Genomic DNA, 26,518 nt, shown 5'->3' with positions numbered 1-26,518 from the left:
AGGTGAAGAAAGTGCATTGAGACTGGTAAGAGGTGCGGAGGTGTGGAAAGTGGTGGCACCTGGATATTCTGCTCTTTTAATTGGGAGGGAGATATAAGCTCTCACTTGCTCTGTACTCTAGTTCTGGGCGAGACTCTGGGGGACCCTGACAGGAGCACGAGGGCAGCTTTCTCTCAGAGGTGCTTGCAGCGATCATTGTTCCTGCATGGGGGTGTGGGACTCAGCGACCGGGACCTCTCAAGTGCAGGGCTGACTGGCAGCCATTGCTGTTTGCTATGCCCTGGTGATTCCCAGAGACCCTGTCCCACCCAATTTACAACCCCACCCAAGCTGTGTGCATCGGCTTTTGCATATGAATGTCCTGTCCTTTCTCTGCCTAAAACCTGTCAAACTGCAGCTAGGTCAGAGAGCCCCAGAGCTTCCAAAAGAAGGCCCAAGGCCCGGCAGAAGCAACCTGCCTTGCTTCAAAGCTGGGCCTCCTCTGGGCACTTACAAACCCCATACAAAAATAAGGAATCTGCACATGTCTCTGAAGCTCTTGCTGGGCATCCCCAGACAGTGGCTGACCTTGCACCTCCTTGGAGATCCAAGAGCTAGTGTACACAATGGTCAATTTCAAATAGATGCATTTTAAGTGCTTAAGAGCCACATGTAGCTATTAGCAAGCATGCTGATCAGTGAAGTTCAGTGCTCATCAAGGCTAAGAGTAATTTACAACATATAATAACAATATTTTTAATATTTATTTTTCTGGCTTTTATGTTGGTACACCATTTCCATTTTTTAATTTCTTCTGTTTTCTTTTGCTTTTTTTTCTGAATTGTACAACTTCTGAGAAAGCAAATGAAAGGATTTTAAAGGTAAATGATACAGATAATTTGATCTTTCTCAACATTTACCACTTGCAATATTCAGGTTCCAAATTTTAGCTGATTGCCATTATAGGCTTCAACTAGCTGGTCCCAGGTGGGTGGCCAACCAAACCAGACATCTGCACATACTGGCCACAAAATTCCTCAACAACAAACAGGCCAGGAGGATTGTGGATTTTTTAAAATTTTCCAATGGAGGTGGCTGTTTTGTGGGTAGTCTAAGTTACCTGAGGAGTTTGCCAAGAAGACATGAATTAATGGATACTACAATTAAAGGTGTTTTTTCTCATACATTGAACCCCAGGCACCACCTCACCAATCCACTCCTTAAAGCAGCTCTGGGACCCAGGCAGGGAAAAGATTTAGAAGAACTGGAGGTTGAACCACAACTCCTCGGTTATCTATAGCAGGAGTCAATAAACTCTGTAAAGGTGCAGAGAGTCAGTATTATAGGCTTTGCTGGTCAGAAGGTCTCAGCAGCAACTACTCAATGTAAATGAGTGGGAATGACCATGCCCCAGTAATACTTTATTCACAGCATACATTTGAATTTGGTATGGTATGAATAAATTTTACATAATTTATATGTATTAAATGCCTTTTGGATTTTTTTGTCAATTACTTAAAATCTAACATAATCTACCATAATAAAAGCATAATATGCTAATTAGACCAGATGTCCTTCTGGACCACCTTCCAGACGAAGTTGGGGCTGCAAGGGAAGCCTGGGTCCCAGGTGCCAGAGGGAAGCCGGTGCAGGTGCAGGCAGCTGGGGGAAGGAAGGCCTACTCTTGCACAAATTTCATGCATTGAGCCTCTAGTATAAAATAAAATTCCTAGCTCTCAGATTATACAAAAACAGGGCATGGCTGGATTTGAACCATGAGCCATAGTTTGCTGCCCTCTGCCCTAGACTCTTCTTGAAATGGGCTTATAGAAGCATTCCTGGCAGAAAACTAAATTCATTGACCCTGACTTCTACCTGGATTTTTCATGTTTTTCAAAATAAATCAAATATTTATTGTCTCTTCAAATTTTTTTCTGTGCTCTTTTCTGGCTAGCATGAAGAGCTTTGAGTTGTATGCCCTTTCCTCATATTGTCTGTACACCTAGTAAAGCTTCCACTTAACATTTGCTAGTGGTATGTCCTCCCATTGTTGTGTTCAAAGCCAATAAACACCCTCCCTACACATCACCATTTCCAGGAGTTGGTTTTCTATATCGTATTATTATTTTCTTTTTCAGACAAATTAAAATTCCCAGGGACATTGATTTTCTTTACTGTTAGGCATGTTTCACTAAGTGGGTAATACAATATGCATTTATTTCATAGTATGAATGACAATAATGCATCAATTTGCAACAATATAGACTGTTACACAAAGAAAATGCAAATGTGAATTTTGCAGATTCTGTCATTTGTTTCAAAATACTAAAATCTTGATGATTTCATTCAGATGAGAGCGAAGAAATAGGATTCCAACATGATTTTCTTTCTTTTAGGGAATCAGTTTTGGAAAACAACACACTTTCTAGCCAGAAAATGTTGAGTTTAAGAGCAGCAATTTATTGTCATGTCAATAAAACTTGCAAATTTGTGTATGTATATGAACATTCCTGAAAATTATTTTCTAAAATAGTTTATTCTGCTTTAAAAACAATTCATGAGGATTAATATATATATATATATATATAAATTTCATATATATATATACATATATATGTATATGTATGTGTGTGTGTATATATATGTACATATATATATATATATATATATATATAAATTTCATATATACATATATATATGTATATGTGTATATGTATATGTATGTGTATGTGTATATATATATATATATGATTTCAGAGAGGAAGGAAGTAGGAGGGAGAGAGACAGAAACGTCAATGATGAGAGGTAATCATTTATCAGCTGCCTTCTGCATGCTCCCCACTGGGGATTGAGCTGCAAATCCAGGCATGTACCCTGACTGGGAACTGAAATATGACCTCCTGATTCATAGTTCAATATTCAACCACTGAGCCACACCAGCCAGGCAATAAGTCTTTTAGATACATCAATTCTGAAACAAATACTGTAGTATGGCTTGCAGCACTGTCCAAGGTAATCTTTTACAGCGATGGATATGTTCTCTATCTGTGTTGTCCAATACACTGTGCCTTTTGAGCATTGGAAATGTCAAGTGCAACTGAGGAACTTATTTTTAAATTGTATTTAATTATAAGTAACTTTAAAGTCATATTTAAATACTTATATAACTTAAATAGTCAAATTGTTTTTAACTGAACTTCAAAAATTGAGGCTATGTGATCACATAATTTTACCTTTTATTCTCTGAAATCCATAGTCTGGAAAATAGTGATTTATATAAATGAACAAAGGAGAAGAGTCTGGTTTTCAAAAATCGCTGCAGGGATGGTGTGGCTCAGTGGTTGAGTATTGACCTGTGAACAGGAGGTCATGGTTCGATTCCCAGTCAGGGCACATGCCCGGGTTGCAGGCTCCATCCCCAGTAAGGGGGGTGCAGGAGGCAGCCCATCAATTGTTCTCTCTCATCATTTATGCTTCTATCTCTTTCTCCTCCCTTCCTCTCTGAAATCAATAAAAATATTTTTAATTGCTACTAAAACAGCTAATTTTGTCTGGCCAGTGCTGCTCAGTGGTTGTGTGCTGACCCAGGAACCAAGAGGTCATGGTTTGATACCAAGCCAGGACCCATGCTCGGGATGTGGGTTCAATCCCCTGTAGGAGGCATGCAGGAAGCAGTCATTTGGTGATATTTCTCTCTCCTCAGTGTTTCTCATTCTTTATCATGCTCCTTCCTCTGTCTCTAAAAAAAATCAATTAAAAAACATTTAAAACAGCTCATTTTAACTGACATCTCAAGAACTACCTTTAACAATATCAAGCTGTTATATTTATTATGATTCCTGTTGCTTAGGTAAACTTAGGTAAACAGATCCTGGCTTAGTTTTCTTGAATTTTGATCAAACAAAACAAATGAATAAAACATACATGCATGACCCCAAAAAAACAGTGTTTCCTAAGAAGGCAAAGGACCTTTCTCTGTAATGGTCAGTCTGTTGCTAAGATCCTTTACAAATAGGAACAAATACTGCTGATGGGAGAGTGTGAGAGTAAAATAGCTTTTTCCTTGTTTTAGAAGGAGTATGGGCTGGAAGAGAGCAAAAGAGGAAAGCATGGGGTTAATTTGTAACAACACAGTCTATGGAGTGTGTATGTATCATACAAAATTACATTTTAATGTCTTTGTGAGTTTTATTGTCCTCAGGGTTTAAACTGTATGTGATCAAAATCACATCATATAATAAAGAATGTTTGGGTAGGTGGATAGTTAGGTGGGTGTAAATCCCAATAAAATCCATTATAGAAGATAAACGATAGCTATTGAAGTTTGGGGCAAATCAATTTCCCCAATTTATTTTATTTGTCTAATGCCTCTGGAAGCCCTTATAGGGCTTGTTACCTAACTTCAGGATAGGTTTGAATCAAGGTACATAGTCAAAAATATTTTCCATTAACTATGTGTAATATTAATGATTATTTGTACCATGTAGTTAGTTGCTTATACTGCAAACTAAGGAATTAATGAACAAGAATACTAATCTTGAACACCAAGGTTTATTTAAAAGCCAGTATGGGTTTAGTGTGGTAATAAGGGCTGAGTTCTCCAAAGATTGCAAACCTGTTTATTGTACATCAAATTTTACTGACTTTGAAATCTCCCTAGAAATACTCATTTATCTCACCATGTATTAAGCATTTCAGATCTTTAGCAACAATAACAAAATTCAGATGTGGTAATGAAGTGGTTATGCAACGAAACTAATATACACTGTGATTTCATACAGGAGACTTAGACTTCATTAGTGTATTTCCTTAAAACTGGAAGCAATGTAGGAAATATAGATCTTTAAACATTGTAAGTAATGACCACATGCTGTAAAGAGAAAATCCACTAACTTTCAAGTATAATCGTAATTAGTTATGCCATTGGAGGGTGACTGTCCTAAAAATGAATTGTAATTGGTCATTTGAAAATTGTATATGGATTTATAATTTTTAAATGGCTGGTGGCATGTAACCATAATGTATTTTTTTCAGTTTTATGGTCATTATTCTTTTATTAAATTACCAGAGGGAAAGAAAATAAATGACTCCTACTGAGGGATATTTTACCATGAGACCAGTTGTAAAAAAAAAAAAAAAAAGGAGCATTGTGCCTGAGAATATATCTTTCCTAAATTCTGGTTCTCTAGTAGTTTTAATTTACTGAGGTTGAAAAATATGCAAGGTGAAATGAGATCTCCAAATATTTCATACCACACATATTTTATCCAAGGAAGATAATGGTCTACTTAAATAATTTAAACAGCATTGCTAAATTTGGAGAGGTGTTTTTTTCTTAAACCTTTGGTTGATGGCAAGAAAGTATTTGTTTAAAGTGCATTCAGAATGTATCATTATTTAACATTTTTCAAGGTGGAAGGGTGTTGGCATTGAAGGTTATACTTAGCCATACAACAGGCAACTTGAATCAACTAAAAAAGCAATAGATTTATAGATACTATATAGGACAGTGGCCAGAAGAAAAATAACTTACTGGGTAAATATTAACTGAATTAATTGCATGGGCAGTATTCCTGCCAATGCTTTAATTAAGGCATATCCAGAATTGCCTCTAGCTCCAGAATCCATGACATCAACATAACAACAAAAAAATGTCAAGAATTGAGTTTTCTACCTGTATTGTTAATTTTCTTTTTTAAAATATTTTTATTGATTTCAGAGAGGAAGGGAGAGGGAGAGAGAGAGATAGAAACATCAATGATGAGAGAGAATCATTAATTGGATGCCTCCTGCATGCTCCCCACTGGGGATCAAGTCCACAACCTAGGTATGTGACCAGAATTAAACCCTGACCTCTTGGTTCATAGGTCTACTCTCTACCACTGAACCACACCAGCTGGGCTTGTTAGTTTTCTTGACTGACCAGATCCTACTATGTTCCTCTAATCACATTTCACCAGTCCAGCTGCCAGACAAGAACTGTTCTTACTCTTCTACTGAGCTTGGGCATTCACAAATAGTCTAAAACAAGAAGCAGAGCTAGAAATGCAACATATGTAAGAACATAAGTACTCTGAAGAGAGTCTTGCTTTTAATCCTCAACTTTAATTTCTCTCTTCTCTGTTCTATTAGTAGATGATTGGTTACTTTGTGTGACTGTTCATAAGAAAAAGTGGTAAGGGTATACAAAGTTGTAAAATTCAATTGTGGCTGAATGTATATGGTATGTGGCAGTGATGGCGAACCTATGACACGCGTGTCAGCACTGACACGTGTAGCCATTTCTGATGACACGCGGCTGCTGAGGCGGCCACATGCTGAGGATGAAACATTTGCTGCTCCTGAGGATGAAACATTTGCAAATAAAGTTTTTTCCTCAATGTGACACACTACCCGAATTATGCTTCTTTTTTTGGCGAAGTTTGACACACCAAACTCAAAAGGTTGCCCATCACTGGTATGTGGTGTGTGTGTGTGTGTGTGTGTGTGTGTGTGTGTGTGTGTGTGTGTGTGTGTGTTTTGTGTGTGTGTGTGTATATTGTGTGTGTGTACGCACTTTCAAGCTTTTGGAGCGAGGCACAGGAAGAAGATACAAGTTGAATGAGAATAGCTAAAATGAAGAAAAAACCCCAATACTTGACAGGGTCTGTTGGAGTAGCACAGATAATAAACGCTACAGAGTTTATTAGAAAGAATAATTATTTCCATCTGAGGGATCAGGCAATTTTCCTTCAGAATGTGACACTTTCATTACCCAAAACATGAAGGATAGGGAAGGTTTTTTTTATGCGTTAATTAAGAAAGGAAGTCTTTTATTCAAGGAAATGAAAACCTTTCAATGGCAAAGTAGACAATGAAAGGGGAACAGAAGGAAGAAAAGTCAAGGGTCATACCAGGAACAATGAGGTCACTATTTTGAACAAAATGGAGTTTTGTTATCAAAAAGATGTAAAGAGTAATAGATAAAGTCAGATTATTGAGAGCTTGTTTTTTAAAGGCAGGCTAAAGAATTTGGAAACAATTGGGAATCAGTCGTATGATTTAAGCAAGAAAATAAAACAAGTGGTAATTTGGGAAGTTGAATTTAGTAGTTGCAATGACAATGGGACTTTATCATCCCACATACATTCAAAATTATGAAAAAAGTGTAGTAAGATTCAATCAGTACCTAAAGGAGTTTATTCAAGGAAATGCTGTGAAAGAAAGTGGACTGGCTTTTGTACTCATATGTTTTCTCAAAATGGTACAGCTAAAAGGGATGAGAGACAAAATGGTATAATGGTTAAGAGCATGAGCTTATAAGCTTGGCATCTTGGATTCAAATTTTAGCTCAGTTACCATGATTGGTTGAGTGAATTTGGGCAAGTCACTTCGCCTCTCTGAGTCAGCTTTTCATATGTAAAATAGGGGCAATAATAGTACCTACATAATAGGATTGTTATTAAATGTTGATATATTAAAAAACACTTAGAATAATGCTTGGTGTATTATAAGTACTACACAAATATTCTGTTTCCAGAGGAGGAATATACATGCCATTTTCATATTAAAAGTAGTAAATATTCATTGCAGAAAAATTAAAAGCACATCTAAGAAAAGATGGCCCATAACCCAAAAATTGCAACTTTACTTTATTTTATTTTATTTTATTTTAAATATATTTTATTGATTTTTTACAGAGAGGAAGGGAGAGGGATAGAGAGCTAGAAACATCGATGAGAGAGAAACATCGACCAGCTGCCTCCTGCACACCCCCTACCGGGGATGTGCCCGCAACCAAGGTACATGCCCTTGACCGGAATCGAACCTGGGAACTTTCAGTCCCCAGGCCGACGTTCTATCCACTGAGCCAAACTGGTTTCAGCAAAAAATTGCAACTTTAAAACTTGTTAAATTATACATTTTTCCTATTGCTAAATATATATCTAGATCACTTTTTTAAAAAATTTCTTTATTGATTAAGGTGTTACATATGTGTCCTTATCCCCCCATTACCCTCCCAACGTCCCCAATCGTGCCCTCACCCCCGTTGGCTGTGTCCATTGGATAGGCTCATATGCATGCATACAAGTCCTTTGGTTGATCTCTCCCCCTTACTCCCGCCCTCCCCTACCTTCCCTCTGAGATTTGATGGTCTGATCAATGTTTCCCTGTCTCTGGATCTGTTTTTGTTCATCAGTTTCTGTTGTTCATTATTTTCTACTAGAGGCCCGGTGCACGAAATTCGTGCACTGGGGGTGGGGGTGGGGGGTGTGCCCCTCAGCCCAATCTGCACCCTCTTCAATCTGGGACCCCTCAGGGGATGTCCAACTTCCAGCAGTCGGACATCCCTCTCACAATCCGGAACCGCTGGCTCCTAACCACTCACCTGCCTGCCTGCCTGATTGTCCCTAACCCCACTGCCTGCCTGCCTGCTCGCCCCTACCTTGATCTCCTGCCAGCCTGATTGCCCCTACCTTGTCCTCCCCTATCAGCCTGATCACCCCAAACTGCCTGTGCCTTGGCCCCCAGTCTGGCCTCCCTCTGGAGGCACCACCCCCATAACCCCAATGCTGCTGCCACTGCAGCTGGTTATGGCTGCCTGAGCCTTGGCCTTTGTAGCCACTGCGGCTTTGTCTGGAAAGATGTCCGGAAGACAACCACTCTAATTAGCATATTATCCTTTTATTAGTATAGATTTGGGGACCATTAAAACCACGCAGAACTTGAAGAAAACACATGGCCCTGGTCAGTTTGGCTTAATGGAGAGAGCATCGGCCTGTGGACTGAAGAGTCCAGGTTTGATTCTGATCAGGGGCACACATGCCTGGGTTTTGGGCTCAATCCCCAGTAGGGGGCCTGTGGGCGGCAGCTGATCAGTGATTCTTTTTTTTTTTTTTTAATATATTTTATTGATTTTTCACAGAGAGGAAGGGAGAGGGATAGAGAGCTAGAAACATCGATGAGAGAGAAACATCGACCAGCTGCTTCCTGCACACCCCCCACCAGGATATGTGCCAGCAACCAATGTACATGCCCTTAACCGGAATCGAACCTGGGACCTTCCAGTCCGCAGACCGACGCTCTATCCACTGAGCCAAACCGGTTTCGGCTGATCAGTGATTCTTATCATTGATGTTTCTATCTCTCTCTCCCTCTCCCTTTCTGACATTTTAAAAATATATATTTTTTAAAGAAAACACATGAGCTTCACTTTGGGCTTTGTCATCTTACAATATCCTTTGTGCAGTGTTTTAACTTCCCTCAACTTTCCTTCACCCACCTTTAAAGTGCAATCTATTTTGGGGAAGATGATCAGGAAAGTGATTCCAATGGGTAGAAGTTTTTTTTGGAGGGGATGGGTCATGAAGATATTTAAAAATTGAGCATGGTGATGGTTGTACCACTCTGAATTTACTTTAAAAAACCAGTTCATTGTACACTTTAGGTGACATGTACAGTATATGGATATTTCTCAACAAAGCTGTTCTTTTATTTCTTTTTAAATAAAGACCAGTCTTATAATCAATTGCAGATGTTTACAGAGGCCCCTCAAGATTTGCTCACCATGTCCCAAATCACGGCTGTGATTCCCAGTTGCCTCCAGTCCTGGTGGATCTGGATGGTGTGGTTTGCAAAGGAGAAGGTGGCAAGAGGCTTATGGAATTTCGGCAACCCCATTCCCCCGGTCTCCTCATAGGGCACCAGGGCCATTCCCACTGTGCCAGCTCTGCTCCCTTTAACCTGTTGGGCAAAAGAATCCTGCGTGCTCTGGCCAGAAAGTGCATTCTTTCTTAGGTGGCCCGGATGCTTTTTTTAAGGTCGTTTTATGGATTCAAAAGAATAAACAGAGATGTGGAAAGCTTTTGTCAAAATCCTTTTACATGGTTCTTCCAGTGTCATGGGAAATGAGATGTGGCTCTGAATTCATCCCAAAGTGTGTCTTTGGGCAAAAGCACCCAGAACGGCACAACTCCTGCAGAATGCCCCACACACTTTGCTGTCAGGACTCAGGGGGGCTTGAGGGTGAGCGAGGCGGCGGTGCCAGCACAGGACCTGGGAGAAGGTAGCGCTTTCTACACTGCCCAGGCCACGTGGACTACAGCAGTACCCGCCCAGGTGGGCAGGGTGTTTCTGCTGTTTTGTTTTGGTCTGGCCTCCACCCCGTCAGCCACAGACCTGTGCCTGCACTGAGACTGAATGCTTTGATGGCCCTACTTTTTGGTGGACAGTGGATGCACTCCCAGAGACTGGCAGTTAGACTCTGGTGGCTTCTGAGTCCCTTGTGGGGAGAGTCCGGCCCTAGGTCAAGAACAGACTCAGGCGTCCTCGGCCAGGAGGCCTCCTTGGGCTAGGGGCCGCCACAGTTTGAAGGCTGGCCATGACCCCAATCCTGGCAGGGGTCTCCTCTGAGGTGCTGGCAGGCCTGGGCTAGGGCTGCGGGAGGTTTAGAGGCTGGTCACGCCCCCGATCCTGGTGGGGATCTCCTCTGGGGGGCTGGCAGGCCTGGGTTAGGGTCACTGGCGGTTTGGAGGCTGGTCACGCCCCCGATCCTGGTGGGGGTCTTCTCTGGGGTGCTGGCAGGCCTAGGCTAATGGCCACCCTGGTTTAGAGACTGGTCACGCCCCCGATCCTGGTGGGGGTCTCCTCTGGGGTGCTGGCAGGCCTGGGCTCTGGCGCCGCAAAGGGAGAGGTTCCTGAATCTGCTTCCCACACACCTAGGCTAGGATACATCTTGTAGGAGGCGGCTTTAATGCCCGGGGTCGGTGACCAGGTCCTCCGGAGCCTCGCTTTCTGGGCTGCAGTCCCACGTCTCCCAGTGCCCCAGCCTCGGATGCGCCCATGCAGTTGCCCCCACCACCAGCCACCTCAGCGCAGGCCACAGCAGCTGAAGCCAGCCTCTTGGAAGCCAGGCCACCACACCCACCACCTCTAGTAGCTCTCTGCTGCTTGCTCTCTGTGCCCTGTCCACTGGGGTGGGGGAGTGCTCCCAGCCCAGAGGCCCTCCCTCCCTCCGCAGCCTGGCTTGGGAAGCTGGCCTCATGCTGGGGCTACTATGCCAGCATGCCCACTCGGCTACTATGGGTGCGACTCGGGCCCCCACGGAGGCCAACCTGGAGAACGTGGACCCCAGCTCTGCATCCGGCTGCTGCAGATGGCCTCGGTGGTCAACTACCACCTGCTCCTTCCACTGGCCCCATTGATCCCTCTCAGCACCAGCCATTTAGGCGAGGGTGGCGATTGCCCAGGGACATCACCCCTGGAGCGGCGGCCGTGCCCGGCCACGCCACCCCGGGTCGCCATTGAACCTGGGACCCCCGGGAGGCTGCTGGCCGTGCCCGGCCACGCCCCCCGGTCGCCATTGAACCTGGGACCCCCGGGAGGCTGCTGGCCGTGCCCGGCCACGCCCCCCCGGTCGCGTTGGGTCCCGGGACCCCCGGGCGGCTGCTGGCCGTGCCCGGCCCCGCCCACCCGGTCGCGATGGGTCCCGGGACCCCGCGGAGGCTGCTGGCTGTGCATACCACGCCCCTCTAGGGTTGCCATCACTCACCAGGACCCCCGGAACTAAGAGGATTTGTCGCCGCCATCTTGGTTTTCTCAATGGCCAGTTAGGCCACCCGGAGTCCCGCCCCCAGCCTCTGGCAGGCCCAATCATGGGCATAGCGAAGGTGCGGTCAATTTGCATATTTCTCTATTATAAGGTAAGATAAATGAGTGAGATCATGTGATATTTATCTTTCTCTGACTGGCTTATTTCACTTAGCATAATGCTCTCCAGTTCCACCCATGCTGTTGCAAATGGTAAGAACTCCTTTTTTACCGCAGTGTAGTATTCCATCATGTAGATGTACCACAGTTTTTTTAATCCACTCATCTGCTGATCACTTTTTAAATAGCCACAGAGTATTTCACTGAATTAATGTTCCATAATAGTTAATCCATACCATTTTGTTTAGCATGTTTTGCTTTTATACATGAGGCTGTAGCAAACATTCTTATAGTTTAATATTAGTACACATCAATATTGCATTAACAAATTATTAGAAGTAGAATTTCTGATATAAGTGTGAAACTATGTTTATTTTTTTTAAGGAGTCGCCTTTCACAGTTTAAAGAAATCTGGCCTCTGGTCCTAGATTATCTGGATAGTCGCCTCAACTCATCACTCCTCATAGCTATAAAAACCCAATAACTATTACTTATTTCTAAAATCTGTTACATTATCATTCCCATGAAAAACTACAGTACAGATTTTTCATTCTGATTTTATTTTTTGTCTAGGGCCTCTGGCCATTGAATGGGGGGAAGGGGGAGGGGAAACAGGGGGGCAGGAGGCACAAGGAGCAGCGGTGTCCTTAGACTAGTCCCAGGCCGTTCCCTCCACGCTGGTCACAGTCATTGAAGCAGCAGCAGCACACGCAGCATCCGGCCTGTGGTGGTCCCAGCCTTCAGGCTGTCTGCAGGGGTCGCGGCCCTGTTACACAGTTCACCATAATGGCAGGTGGAGATGAGCTGGTAGGTGACAGGATCTTCAGGGTGCCCATAGGGAGTGGACAGCATGCAGTCTTTGTTGGTGCCAGGGCAGGTCAAGGACTCGGTCAGCTCATAGAAGATGCGGTCCTTGGTGCCTGTCATGACTGTGGGCAGAGCCATCACCAGGAGCAGGAGCCAGCCAAGAACCATCGTGGCCTGGTGGCGGTGGGTGGTGGTGGGCCTTCTGGAACTGCTGAATGACACTCCGCACGCCCACGAGACTTCTGCCCCTGGATCTGGCCTCCCGGGGTCAGCACTTGGAGTGTCCTTGGTTCCCAATGATCCGTGTCCCTCTCAGGAGCTTCTTTTTGACCACGTCTCCTGGGTCCCAGGGTCCCTGAAGCTTCCCTGGGACAGAGACAGCCAGTGGCTGCTGCCCCCAAGAGAGTGTTTGTGAAGCGGAATGGGGTGACCTCACAGACCCCTCAGGGTTCCACTGGCCACTCTGGGGGTGAGGTCATGAGTGGGGGAGGGGTATCACAATCTGTGTGGTAACTTTGGAAAAGGCCAAAATATATTAACATTTAAATTAAAAAATTATTAATTGGTAACAGCCCCCAAAACCATGGCTAATAATTTGGTGCAGGTGTTTTCATTTATTTTTTTAATGTGTATCTTTATGTGTAGATACTGAGTTATAAAATATACACAGAATATCAAAGATAATTTATGTTTGGTATATGCTTTATTATCAATATGTCATGAATATTTTTCAACATAATAGAATTTCTTTCATGATAGGTATGTTCATGGATGCCAAGAATTCCATTATATGAATGCAATTTATTCTACTTGAGGGATTTTGTTTCAGTTTTTCACTAGTATAAGTGACAGAATTGATTGAGATTTCTTGTCATATGTCTCTATGTATATTTCTAATATTTCCCTAGGAAAATTTATAGATGTAAATTTTTTTGGTTGAAAGGAATGAATATGTTTAAAGTTTTAAAATGTTTTCATGTAATCTTTTAAATTGAAGGATAAGAGATGCATATAGAAGTGCACAAATCATAAGAAGTTGATGGATTGTTTAAAAGTTAGCATAGCCATGCTTCTAGTATGTGGATCAAGAATTAGAATATTAGCTCAGGAGTCTCTCTCATGCTTCTTCATAGTTATTAACCCTTTCCAAGCTATTGCCCTTATCCAAGGATAAGCATTCTTATGAACTTTAACACCTATATTAGTTTTACCTCCCATTGAAATTAATGAGTGGAATCATATGTTTGTTTTCTCCAATTCAACATTACTTTTGTGAGATTTTTCTATAATAGTGCATGTGTCATAATCTTATTAATTTATTCTCTTTACACTATTCCATTGTGTGGATATGCCACAGTTTACCCAGTCTACTGTTGGTATTCATTTGGGTTGTGTCTAGTATGAGGCTATTATGAATAATGCTGTTAGGATGTGCATGTCCTTTTCTGCATATCTGGAACCATTTATTGGAATCATTCACTCCTCACTTAACTAAAGTGGCACTATTATCATAAATTAAGTAAATATTATAGTCTATTTGTTCTCACAGCAATACCATAAAGAATTAATAATAATAAATAATGATATATGGTTTTAAGCATCCTATTTTTTCCTCAAGGCTAAAGAGACTAAGTATACAAATACATTTTATTTTATATTTTATTTTTCCGTTACAGTTTACATTCAATATCACTCTATCTTAATTACAGATGTACAGCAAAGTGGTTAGAAAACCATGTATTTTAACAGAGTGGTCCCCCCACTGCTTCAAGTACCTGCCTGGCCCCACTTATTCCAATATTACTGACTATTTCCCTATGCTGTTAAACCTTGTTATTCTTCAAGATTCCCTTGAATATTCTTGGCTCTTTGTATTTCCATATAAATCTTAGAGCTGTCATATCAATTTTTATTAAAAACTAGCTGTTGCTATTTTGATTGAGATTACATTGAATTCACAAATTATTTCAAGAGAACTGATATCTTTACAATATTAGATCTTCCAATATGTTCCTTCAATTGGTTCCTTCCAATAGAGGAACAAGTTATCCTATATAATAGAAGTGTAATGTGCTAAGTGTCCGATGGATCGGTCGACTGCTTGACCAGTTGCTATGACACGCACTGACTACCAAGGGGCAGACGCTCTGACCTGTAGATTAGATTGCTGCTGGGGTCTGGCAGATCAGGACTGGGCAAGAGGGCTGGACATGCCCTGGAGCCCTCCCGCAGTCCCTCCCCGGCTGGCCGGCCCCAATCACCAGCCAGGCCAACGGACCCCACCGTGCATGAATTCCTATATTTGTTTAGTTGTCCCTTAATCTCTCAGTAGTGTTTCTAGTTTTTCAGATAGAAGTCTTGCTTTGTGTTTTGAATTATCAAAGTACTTCCTACAAATATAATAACTTAGGTTCCAACAAACATCATAAGAGTGCTTATTTTTCAGAACTTTGACAAATACCTGTTTTAAAAGAAAATATAATAGGCAAATGATGGCATATCATTGCTGTTTAAATTTGCATTTTATTGATTACTTAGTGATTGGACTTTTCTCTTGTTTATTGGTTGTTTGCATTTTATGTCAAATTCCTGTTTACATTCTTTATTCAATTTTCCCATAGATCCTCCATCTCTCTTCATTTATTAAATGTTCTTTTTACATATAACAATGTTACCCTTTGATAGATGTTGTAAATATTCCCAGTTGTCATTTGCTTTTAATTCTGCTACTTGGACTTAATTTCTAAAAGAATAATACAAATATTATATTTAATAGTTTATTTATATTTCTTTCTACTTCTAAAGCACTTCCCCATGCCAGTATTTTATTCTAGTTTTGTTATTAATGTTTTTAAATCCTCTACAAAGGATATGTTTTTATTGAATTTTAGAGAGAGAGCAAGAGAGAGAGAGAGAGAGAGAGAGAGAGAGAGAGAGAGGAGAGGAGAGAGAGAGAGAGAGGAAAGAGAGAGAACAGGGATCAAACCCACAATCTAGGTATGTGCCCTGACCAGCAATCAAACTTACAAACTTTTGGTGTGTGGGATGAAGCTCCAACAAACTGAACTATCCAGCCAGGGCTGTTATTATTATTTTTTAATGTATTTTTATTGATTTTAGAGAGGAAGGGAGAGGGAGAGAGAGATAGAAACATCAATGGCCAGGCCAGGGATGTTATTATTAATATTTTACACTTAATACTGTACTTTCTCTAGAATATCTTTGGTGTAAGATATGAAGTTAATATGTAATATCTGTTTGTTTATAAGACAAACAGCTCTGCTTATCTTAATGATAAATTTTCTACACATTTGGAAATTAAAATTCAGAAATTGAAAGGAATAGAAACTAATCTTGTGTGAAATTAGGTCAAGACTCAGTTAGATACTAAATTAATGCATAAGAGAACTGAATGTTTTTAATTGTTTTCTTTCACCACAGGGAATATGTTTTATGAAGAGCATGACTTTATAATACTTAAAAAGATTATTGGAAAGAAATAATACATTTTACTAGTTAAGTGTTTTACATTAATATTTTGATAAGGATATGAAGTAGTATATATAAGAGAAAATTATTTTAAACCATTTAGAAACTGCCATAAATCTTACCCTTAGTCTAAATCATAAACTGTTCACATCTGCTATTTTTTCCCATGAAGTATATAGAAGAAATCAATTCCTGAATACTGTTTTGAATGGGGTGGGGGGAGCACAAAAGTTATGTGTTAGATGATCTCAAATTCCACCTTACTATTAACTAAGTGATATCATAAGAAAATAATCAGAGAATTTTTGTCCGTCAGCGTGGCTCAGTGGTTGAGTGTCGACTTATGAACCAGGAGATCACTTTGCGATTTCTGGTCAGGGCACATGCCCGAGTTGAGGGCTCGATCTCCAGTGTAGGTGTGCAGGAGGCAGCTGATTAATGGTTCTCTCTCATCATTGATGTCTCTCTCTCTCTCTCTCTCTCTCTCTCTCTCTCTCTCTCTCTCTTCCTCTCTCTCTGAAATCAATAACAATATATTTAAAATAATAATAAGAGGATTGTTAACTGATAGCTTTAGATAAGTTATATCCTATTAATAACGATTTGTTATTAAAATATATAAAGTATTTTTGGTATGAATTAAAGCTAGTAATTTTCTTTCCAAATTAACTTATGTAACTGCAGAGTAAATTGATTTATATTTTTTAAATATAGTGAAATGTCTCCCATCCCATCCACAATCTGTCCTACCCTCAACAAACAATGATTTTGGTTTTAGAAATATATTTACAAGATAAATTCCTAGAGCCCTGGCTGGTGTGGTTCAGTTGGTTGGGCATCATCTCATGCACCGAAGGGTTGCTGGTTCAATTCCTGGTCAAGGCACAGGCCCAGGTTTCAGGCTCCATCTCTGATTAGGGGGCCTGTAGGTAGCAGCCAATTGATGTTTCTCTCTCCTTCTCCCTTTCTCTCTCTCTAAAACTCAATAAAAATATTTTTAACTTTTTTAATCTTTATTGTTGAGATTATTACAGATGTCCCTCTTTTGTCCCCCCCATAGCTACCCACCACCTGATTCCCACCCCACCCCAGGCCCTTGCCACCCTATTGTCTGTGTCCATAGGTACTGTATATATGCATATAAGATCTTTGTCTAATCTCTTCCCACACCCCCAGACCCCCTTCCCTCTGAGAATCATCAGTCCATTCCATTTCCATGCCCCTGATTTGATTCTATTCACCAGTTTATTCTGTTCATCAACTTTTTTTATTCATTTGATTTTTAGATTCACTTGTTGATAGATATGTATTTGTTATCACTTTGTTGTTCATAATTTTTTTATCTTTACCTTTTTTTTTTCTTCCTTTTCTTAAAGAATATCCTTCAGCATTTCATATAATACTGTTTGGTGGTGATGAACTCCTTTAGCTTTTTCTTGTCTGTGAAGCTCTTTATCTGACCTTCAATTCTAAATGATAGTTTTGCTGGGTAGAGTTATCTTGGTTGTAGGTTCTTGCTATTCATCACTTTGAATATTTCTTGCCACTCCCTTCTGGCCTGCATAGTTTCTGTTGAGAAATCAGCTGACAGTAGTATGGGTACTCCCTTGTAGGTAACTGGTGTGTTTTTTTCTTGCTGCTTTTAAGATTCTCTCTTTGTCTTTTGCCCTTGACATTTTAATTATGATGTGTCTTGGTGTGGTCCTCTTTGGATTCCTCTTGTTTGGGTTCTCTGTGCTTCAAAGAAAAAGTCCTAGAAGTGAAAGTTATGGATCAAAGGTTACATGCATTTAATAGATATTGCCAAATTGTCTTCCACAAGGAATGCACCAATATATACATCCCACTGGCCATGTATAAGGGTCTGCATTTTCCACAACTTTGGCAGCATAGTGTGTTTTCAGGCTTAGGTTTTTGTCAGTGTATTAGGTGAAATTTTCAGACCTCTCATTATGACCATGACTTACATTATTTTTGTAAGTTTAAAATCTATTTGTGTTTTGTTTTTATCAACTTTCCTTAACTTCTGTCCAATTTTCATTTGGATTGTTGGCCTTTGTCTTGTTAGTTGGCAGAAGCTCTCTTATGTGTTAGGAATATTGGTCCCCTATTAGAGATGTAAGTCACAAATATTATTTTTACTTTGCAATTTGTCATTTGTCCTTTGACTTTGTTTTCTTTTTGCCATTCAGAAGTCTCTCTTGTTTATATAGTCCAATTTACTAATATTTTTGTCTGTTAATTAAAGCTTCCTAACATAAAGGTAAAATTACATTTTTATGTTGTTGATTAACTCTAGACATGTATTGATTCTTACCTTTAAAAAATAAATTAATTCTCAATTTAGAAAATGTTTGTCTTTCATTCAACAGCTATTTATTGAAAATCTATGATATGTAGAAATCTAGTTCATCCAGAAATCAAAGCTCAGTGAGGGAGGTAACCGTCAATAATAAATTAGTGTAAGGTAAATGCTATGGTGGAGGGAAGCACAAGGTCTGTGAGTATATATCTAATGCAAATGTCATAACTAGCCGAAAAGTGTGCCCCACAATCTCATTATAAGCTATCATTCAATTATTCCAGATATTAGTCAGATTTCACCAATTGTACTGTTTTCTGCCAGAAATTGTTCTATCTCTGTAACCAGGAAGGAGTGGGTTGGGTGATGAGAAGGAAACCAACAACCTTAGTTAAAAGTAATACAGATGCCCTGACTGGTTTGGCTCAGTGGATAGAGCATTGGCCTGTGGACTGAAGGGTCCCAGGTTTGATTCCAGTCAAGGGTATGTACCTTGGTTGCAGGCACATCCTCAGTAGGGGGTGTGCAGGAGGCAGCTGATTGATGTTTCTCTCTCATCAATGTTTCTAACTCTCTATCCCTCTCCCTTCCTCTCTGTAAAAAAATAATAAAATATATATATATATTTTTAAAAAGTTATACAAATATCACCCTAGCTGGTTTTACTCAGTGGATAGAGCATCAACTTATGGATGGAAGGGTCCCTGGTTTGATTTCTGTCAAAGGCATATGCCCAGATTTTGGGTTCGATCCCCAAAAGGGGATGTGCAGGAGGCAACCAATCAATGATTCTCTCTCATCATTGATATTTCTAGCTCCCTCTCCCTTCCTCTCTGAAATCAATAAAAATAAAAAATAAACCAAAACAGAGCCTAAATGAAACACAGACTATTTTGTGATCAGGTATAAATGAGTTCATAACTCTACATTAGAGATTTTAGCAAAATATGATGGCTATTATTTCTGATAGCTTCAGAATCTAGAGGCTCTTAGATGTTTCAAGTTGAAGCTGTAAAATGCTTTTTGAGTAGGAAATGATCCAATAAAAAGAAACTAGTTACCTCCTTATAAATGCTGAAAATGATAAATCAAAAGTATTTGATTATATAGTATATACGTGGATTTACATTTGTGATATTAACTATCACACATACACAAACATTCACCCACTCACATATACACACATATATGTAAATATAGTTCAGCACCATAGATGTCCTTATGGGTTAAAACTCATGAAATACAAATAGGTCTTCATCTAATACTTTGTTTACTAGGCTTTATAGCAGGATACAGTTCAGATAAAGCAGATACAGTATCATGATTCATTATTCATGGACAAACATTCCATGTTACCCACACATGTCCTTTTGACTCCTCACCCCACACAGGAAAAGCCACCAGGAATGAAAATCAAAGTTTGTGTTGGTACCTTATAAAAGCCACAGCCTCTATTTGCCTTCCATCTCTCTCTCTCTCTCTCTCTCTCTCTCTCTCTCTCTCTCTATATATATATATATATATATATATATATATATATATATATATATATATATATATATAAAAGCCTAAGCGACTGTCCAACTGTCCAAACATCTGACTGGTAGTGACGTGCAATTACCACCAGGAGGCAGATGCTCTGACCAGTAGCTATGATGCACACTGACCACCAGGAGACAGACGCTCAAAGCAGGAACTGCCGAGCTGCGGTGACTTGGCAACTGCAGTTCTCGGGCAATGCACCCAGAACCAGAGAGGAGGGAGCCCTATTTCGGGGTGTGTCACCTGAGAACTGCACTCTCATAATCCTGGACACCTCAGGGGATGTCAGAGAGACAGTTTCAGCCCAGTCCCTGCAGGCCAGGCCAAGGGACCCCACCAGTGCATAAATCCGTGCACCAGGCCTCTAGTCCTAGATAATAAAAGCCTAATATGCAAATCAACTGAATGGCAGAATGACTGGTGGAATGACTGGTCACTATGACATGCACTGACCACCAGGGGGTAGATGCTCAATGCAGGAGCTGCCCCCAGCCCGCAGGCCCTAGGCAAGCCAAGGTGGGTGCCAGCGGGGGTCCCCGATTTCCCTGCTGGTCACCCCACAGAGGGAGGCAACTGGTGGTGGTAGGGAGCAGGGCCAGTGAGCAGACAGCACAAGGCCTGCCAAGGCAAGTGCCAGTGGGGGCCCCCTGATCACCCTGCCAGTTGCCCAACAAATTGGCCCTGATCTCTGACCAGGCCTAGGGACCCTACCTGTGCACAAATTTCATGTACTGGACCTCTAGTACTCTATAATAAAGAGGTAATATGCAAATTAACCCTCACACCATAACACCGTCACAAGATGGCAGTGTGCACAGCAGGGGCAAGGCCAGCTGCTCCTTGTGCCTGCCGCTGCAGTTCCCGCAGCCCCATGAGGTGATGATGGGAGGTCTGGCAGCTGCTCCACACACCTGCTGCCGGAGTTCCCTCAGCCCCACTGGGGTGGGGGGTCCCGGCTGCTGCCCCACGCGCCGCAGGGGCGGCTCCACAGAGGGTCCCTCAACTCTGTGCAGCTTGATGCTGCATCTGTCTGTGTGGGCACAGGCAAGTCTGGATCTCATGGGATTTTGAAGCACACACATGTGGGCAGGGACTTGACTCTGGCCTCCTGGCACAGGTGGACTTGACGCTGTGTCCCCATGGGCATGGGTGCTGGCCCAGACACTGACAGCAGGGAGGAGGGAGTCCCATCCCCCACAGAATCAGCCAGAATCAGCCATTGGTCAGCTAGCTCTCAGCGGCTTGACAGCCAGGATTCTCATTCACCTGCATCCCAGACCCTGACAGCAGGGAGGTGGGAATATGTCTAAAGAGCAACTATTGACACAATGTAGCTCTGCAGTAAAAAGAAGCCAGTGTCATCGACAGAAAATGTCTGAAGACCAACATGCCTCTGAAGCTGAAAGAAGGTGGTGTTGGCAAGAGAACGTATCTAAAGAGCAACTATTGGCACATCGTAGCTCTGAAGTGGAAAGAAGCTGGTGTCATCAACAGAAAATGTGTAAAGACCAACATGCTTCTGAAGTTGAAAGAAGGCAGCGGCGACAACAGAATATGTCTAAAGAACAGTCATCAACAAGTACTACCAATACTGGTAGGAACTGTCTTCTCCTCAAAAATAGAGTACATGAGGATGAAATTCTCAAACATAGTTGTGGTGGAATGACCATTAGATGTCAATTTTGCCTATCACTAAATTTATGTGATGAAAAACCATCTGATGGAAAATTTACTTAATGTTGTAGCAAAGTTAAAGTTTGTCCAAATGATATATGTTTTTCAGAATACCTGGCATATTTAAAAAGATTAATGACAAATAAAGATTCTGACAATAAAAATTTCATGGAAAATATTCATTCCATAAATAGTTATTTTGCTTTTGCTTCAATGGGTGCAAATATTGCATCGCCATCAGGATATGGGCCATACTATTTTAGCATACACAGACAAGTTTATCACCATACTGGAACTTTACATTCTTCAGATGGTGTTTCTTGGAAGTTTGCTCAACTCTATATTTTAGATACGGCCGAAGTGACAAGTAAAAGATTAGCAATGCCAGAAAACCAGGGCTGCTCAGAAAGACTCATGTTCAACATCAACAACCCTATGCATGAAATAAATGAATTAACAAAATCGTACAAGATGCTACATGAGATAAAAAAGGAAGCCCAATCTGAAGCAGCAACAAAAAGTATTGCTCCCACGGAAGTAACAATGGCTTTTAAATATGATCATAACAGTGATCCAGGTAGATATAATTCTCCCTGTGTAACCGAGGTTGCTGTCATATTCAGTAACGAAGATGGAGAACCTCCTTTTCAAAGGGACTTGCTCATTCACTGTAAACCAGATCCAAATAATATGAATGCCACTAAAATGAAACAAATCAGTATCCTGTTTCCTACATTAGATGAAATGACATATCCTAGTCTTTTTCCACATGGTGAAAAAGGCTGGGAAACAGATATTGCATTAAGACTCGGAGAAAACAGTGTATTCGACAATAATACTAGACAAAATGTAAGGACACGAATCACACAAATGCAGTATTATGGATTTCATCTCTCTGTGCAGGACACGTTCAATCCTATTTTAAATGCAGGAAAATTAACTCAACAGTTTCTTGTGGATTCATATTCAAAAATGGAGGCAAATCAGATAAATTTCATTAAAACAAACCAATCTAAGTTGAGAGTTGAAAAATATTGTGGCTTAATGGATTATCTCACATCTAGATCTGAAAATGACAATGTGCTGATTGGGAAAATGATAATACTTCCATCAACTTTTGAGGGTAGTCCCAGAAATATGCAACAGCGATATCAGGATGCTATGGCAATTGTAACAAAGTATGGCAAGCCCGATTTATTCATAACCATGACATTCAACCCCAAATGGGCAAATATTACAAACGATTTGCAATGCTGGCAAAAAGTTGAAAACAGACCTGACTTGGTAGCCAGAGTTTTTGTGTGTGTGTTTTTTTTTAATATATTTTATTGATTTTTTTTTTTACAGAGAGGAAGGGAGAGGGATAGAGAGTTAGAAACATCGATGAGAGAGAAGCATCGATCAGCTGCCTCCTGCATGCCCCCTACTGGGGATGTGCCTGCAACCAAGGTACATGCCTTGACCAGAATCGAAACTGGGACCTTACAGTCCCCAGGCCGATGCTCTATCCACTGAGCCAAACCAGCTAGGGCAGTAGCCAGAGTTTATAATATTAAGCTGAATGCTCTTTTAAATGATATATGTAAACTAGAGGCCCAGTTCACGAATTCATGCACAGGTGGGGTCCCTAGGCCTGGCCGGCAATCGAAGCCTATCAAGGGGCTCTTCTAGGGGAGACCCCAGGAGGTTGGATAGCCAGGGGGAGGGACCACAGGCAGGGCCGGCCAGGAGGGAGGGGCAGTGGCCAACTGGGGAGAGGAGCTGCAGGAGGTTGGTGGGAGCCAATTGGGGCCTGGATTGAGCCAGTTGGCCACCACAGTGCACATCATAGCAACTGGTTGTTCCAGTCATTCCACCGTTTGGTCGCTGGGATTTTATATATATAGATACCTTTCCTTTCTATATTATATTCTACTAGAGGCCCAGTGCACAAAATTTGTGCATGGGGGGCACGTCCCTCAGCCCGGCCTGCACCCTCTCCAATCCGGGACCCCTTGGGGGATTTCCATCAGGCCTAAACCAGCAGTTAGACATCCCTCTCGCAATCTGTGACCATTGGCTCCTAACCACTCTGCCTGCCTGTTTGATCACCCCTAACTGTTCTCCCCGCCTGCTTGATCACCCCTAACCCCTCTGCCTGCCTGCTTGATCGGATCGCCTCTAGCCACCTCTGCCTGCCTGCCTGATTGCCCCTAACCACCTCTGCCTCGGCCCTGCCACCATGGCTTTGTCCAGAAGGACATCTGGTCTAATTAGCATATTACCCGTTTATTAGTATAGATTCCATTTATTTGGCAAAGTAATAGCTAAAATTCATGTCATTGAATTTCAGAAATGTGGACTGCCTCATGCTCATATATTATTAATATCAGATAGTGAATCCAAATTATGAACAGAAGATGACATTGACCATATAATTAAGGCAGAAATTACAGATGAAGACCAGTGTTCCCTACTTTTTCAAATTGTAAAATCAAATATGGTACATGGACCATGTGGAATACAAAATCCAAATAGTCCATGTAGTCGGACATCCCCCGAGGAGTCACAGATTGGAGAGGGTGCAGGCCAGGCTGAGGGACATCCCCCCCTTTCATGAATTTCATGCACCGGGCCACTAGTATTTATATAATTTTAGTCATATGTAGCCAAGATCTATAGTCTAACTCACAGATCCCCAATCCAGATACAGTTGCATACAACAAACAAGGCAGGCCCAATATTTCCCATTCATCTTAAAATTAGTATTCCAAGAAAATATTGTTGTGGGAGCCTAAAATGTGTATATTTTGAAATATACAACATATTTCAAAATGCATGTTGTTTACATATAATAAGAGCTTATATAAAATTATTCCCCCATAAATTAATTGAATGGTTATTTTATCCATTATCATCCTTTTCTCCCCACAATTCTGAGTCCAATTAAAGACTATGAAGTTCATTAGTTAGTTTTTTATTAAAGTATCTAAAGCAGTTATTCCAAAGTATTGGACATTGCTTACATTATACACTAGTATATTAGTGTGCTCATTTCATTTACATTTTTTTCCTTTCTTTATTAAGGTATCACATATGTGTCCAGATCCCCCATTATCCCCCACCCTCCACCCCCGCTCTTGCCCTCACCCCACCGCTGGTGTCTGTGTCCATTGGTTATGCTTATATGCATGCATACCAGTCCTTTGGTTGATCTCTCCCCCTTGCCCCACCCTCCCTTACCTTCCCTCTGAGATTTGAGCATCTGATTGATGCTTCTCTGTCTCTGGATCTATTTTTGTTCATCAGTTTATGTTGTTCATTATATTCCACAAATGTGTAAGATCATATGATATTTATCTTTCTCTGACAGACTTATTCCGCTTAGCATAATGCTCTCCAGAACCATCTATGCTGTTACAAATGGTAGGAGTTGCTTCCTTTTTATAGCAGCATAGTATTCCATTGTGTAGATGTACCACCGTTTTTTAATTCACTCATTTGCTGATGGGCACTAAGACTGTTTCCAAATCTTAGCTATTGTAAATTGTGCTGCTATGAACATAGGGGTACATATATGCTTTCTGATTGGTGTTTCTAGTTTCTTGGGATATATTCCTAGGAGTGAGATTACTGGGTCAAATGGAAGTTCCATTTTCAGTTTTTTGAGGAAACTCCATACTGTTCTCCACAATGGCTGCACCAGTCTTCATTCCCACCAGCAGTGCACGAGGGTTTCTTTTTCTCCGCATCCTCACCAGCACTTGTCATTTGTTGATGATAGCCATTCTGACAAGTGTGAGGTGGTACCTCATTGTTGTTTTGATTTGCATCTCTTGAATGATTAGTGACTTTCAGCATGTTTTCTTATGTCTCTTGGCCTTCCTTATGTCTTCTTTTGAAAAGTATCTATTTAGGTTCTTTGCCCGTTTTTTGATCGGATTGTTTATCTTCCTTTTGTTAAGTTGTATGAGTTCCCTGTAAATGTTGGAGGTTAAAACCTTATCAGAGATAACATTGGCAAATATGTTCTCCCACGCAGTTGGCTTTCTTGTTGTTTTCTTGATGGTTTCTTTTGCTGTGCAGAAGCTTTTTATTTTGGTATAGTCCCATTTTTTCATTTTCCTCTTTAGTTTCCATTGCCCTAGAAGCTGTATCAGTGAAGAAATTGCTTTAGCATATGTCTGAGATTTTTCGGCCTGTGGATTCCTCTAAGATTTTTATGGTTTCCCATCTTACGTTTAAGTCCTTTATCCATTTTGAATTTATTTTTATGTATGGTGTAAGTTGGTGGTCTAGTTTCATTTTTTTGCATGTATCTGTCCAATTTTCCCAACACCATTTATTGAAGAGACTGTCTTGACTCCATTGTATGCTCTTGCCTCCTTTGTCAAATATTAATTGAGCATAGTGGTTTGGGTCAATTTCTGGGTTCTCTGTTCTATTCGATTGGTCTATATGTCTGTTCTTGTGACAGTACCAGGCAGTTTTGAGAACAGTGGCTATGTAATATAGCTTGATATCTGGTATTGAGATCCCTCCAACTTTGTTCTTCTTTCTCAAGATTACTGCAGCTATTCTGTCTTTTTTTTTTTTTATTCCATATGGATTTTTGGAGAGTTCATTCTAGGTCTGTGAAATATGCTGTTGGTATTTTAATGGGGATTGCATTGAATCTGTAGATTGCTTTGGGTAGTATGGACATTTTAATGATGTTGATTCTACCAATCCATGAACACAGTATATCCTTGCATCTGTTTATGTCTTCCTCTATCTCTTTTTTCAGTGTCCTGTAGTTTTCTGAGTACAGGTATTTTACCTCCTTAGTTAAGTTTATCCCTAGGTATCTTAATTTTTAAGATGTTCTCTATTCATAGTATCATTGTAATATTATTATATTCTATATGTATATTATAACATTTGTGTTCATATTATAATGTAATTTTTGTATTATAATCATAGTATCCTTAATAATTAATAAGATAATATAGAGTTGCTATTGCAGGTTCAAATTCTTTATTTCTGTATACCTGTTTTAGGCCTTGATAATCTGAAGAA

General features: G+C 40.8%; 2 protein-coding genes across 3 annotated transcripts in view; one reads left to right on the top strand and one right to left on the bottom strand.

The window, feature by feature from the left end:
* The window catches only part of DMD (dystrophin), a 1,914,059-nt gene that overhangs the window by 1,059,502 nt on the left and 828,039 nt on the right, over window positions 1-26,518 (top strand). The gene's annotated exons all lie outside the window — the stretch shown is intronic.
* On the bottom strand, window positions 12,224-12,876 carry LOC103297867 (sperm acrosome membrane-associated protein 4-like). The gene has a single exon (XM_008154604.3). The coding sequence runs from the start codon at window positions 12,640-12,642 to the stop codon at window positions 12,355-12,357; it is 288 nt and encodes a 95-aa protein (XP_008152826.2). The 5' UTR covers window positions 12,643-12,876; the 3' UTR covers window positions 12,224-12,354.

The sequence above is a fragment of the Eptesicus fuscus genome, chromosome 1, assembly GCF_027574615.1.
Source record: "Eptesicus fuscus isolate TK198812 chromosome 1, DD_ASM_mEF_20220401, whole genome shotgun sequence".
Lineage (NCBI taxonomy): Eukaryota > Metazoa > Chordata > Mammalia > Chiroptera > Vespertilionidae > Eptesicus > Eptesicus fuscus.
Note: the sequence above shows the minus strand (reverse complement) of the source record. Positions and strands in the feature narration are given on the sequence as shown.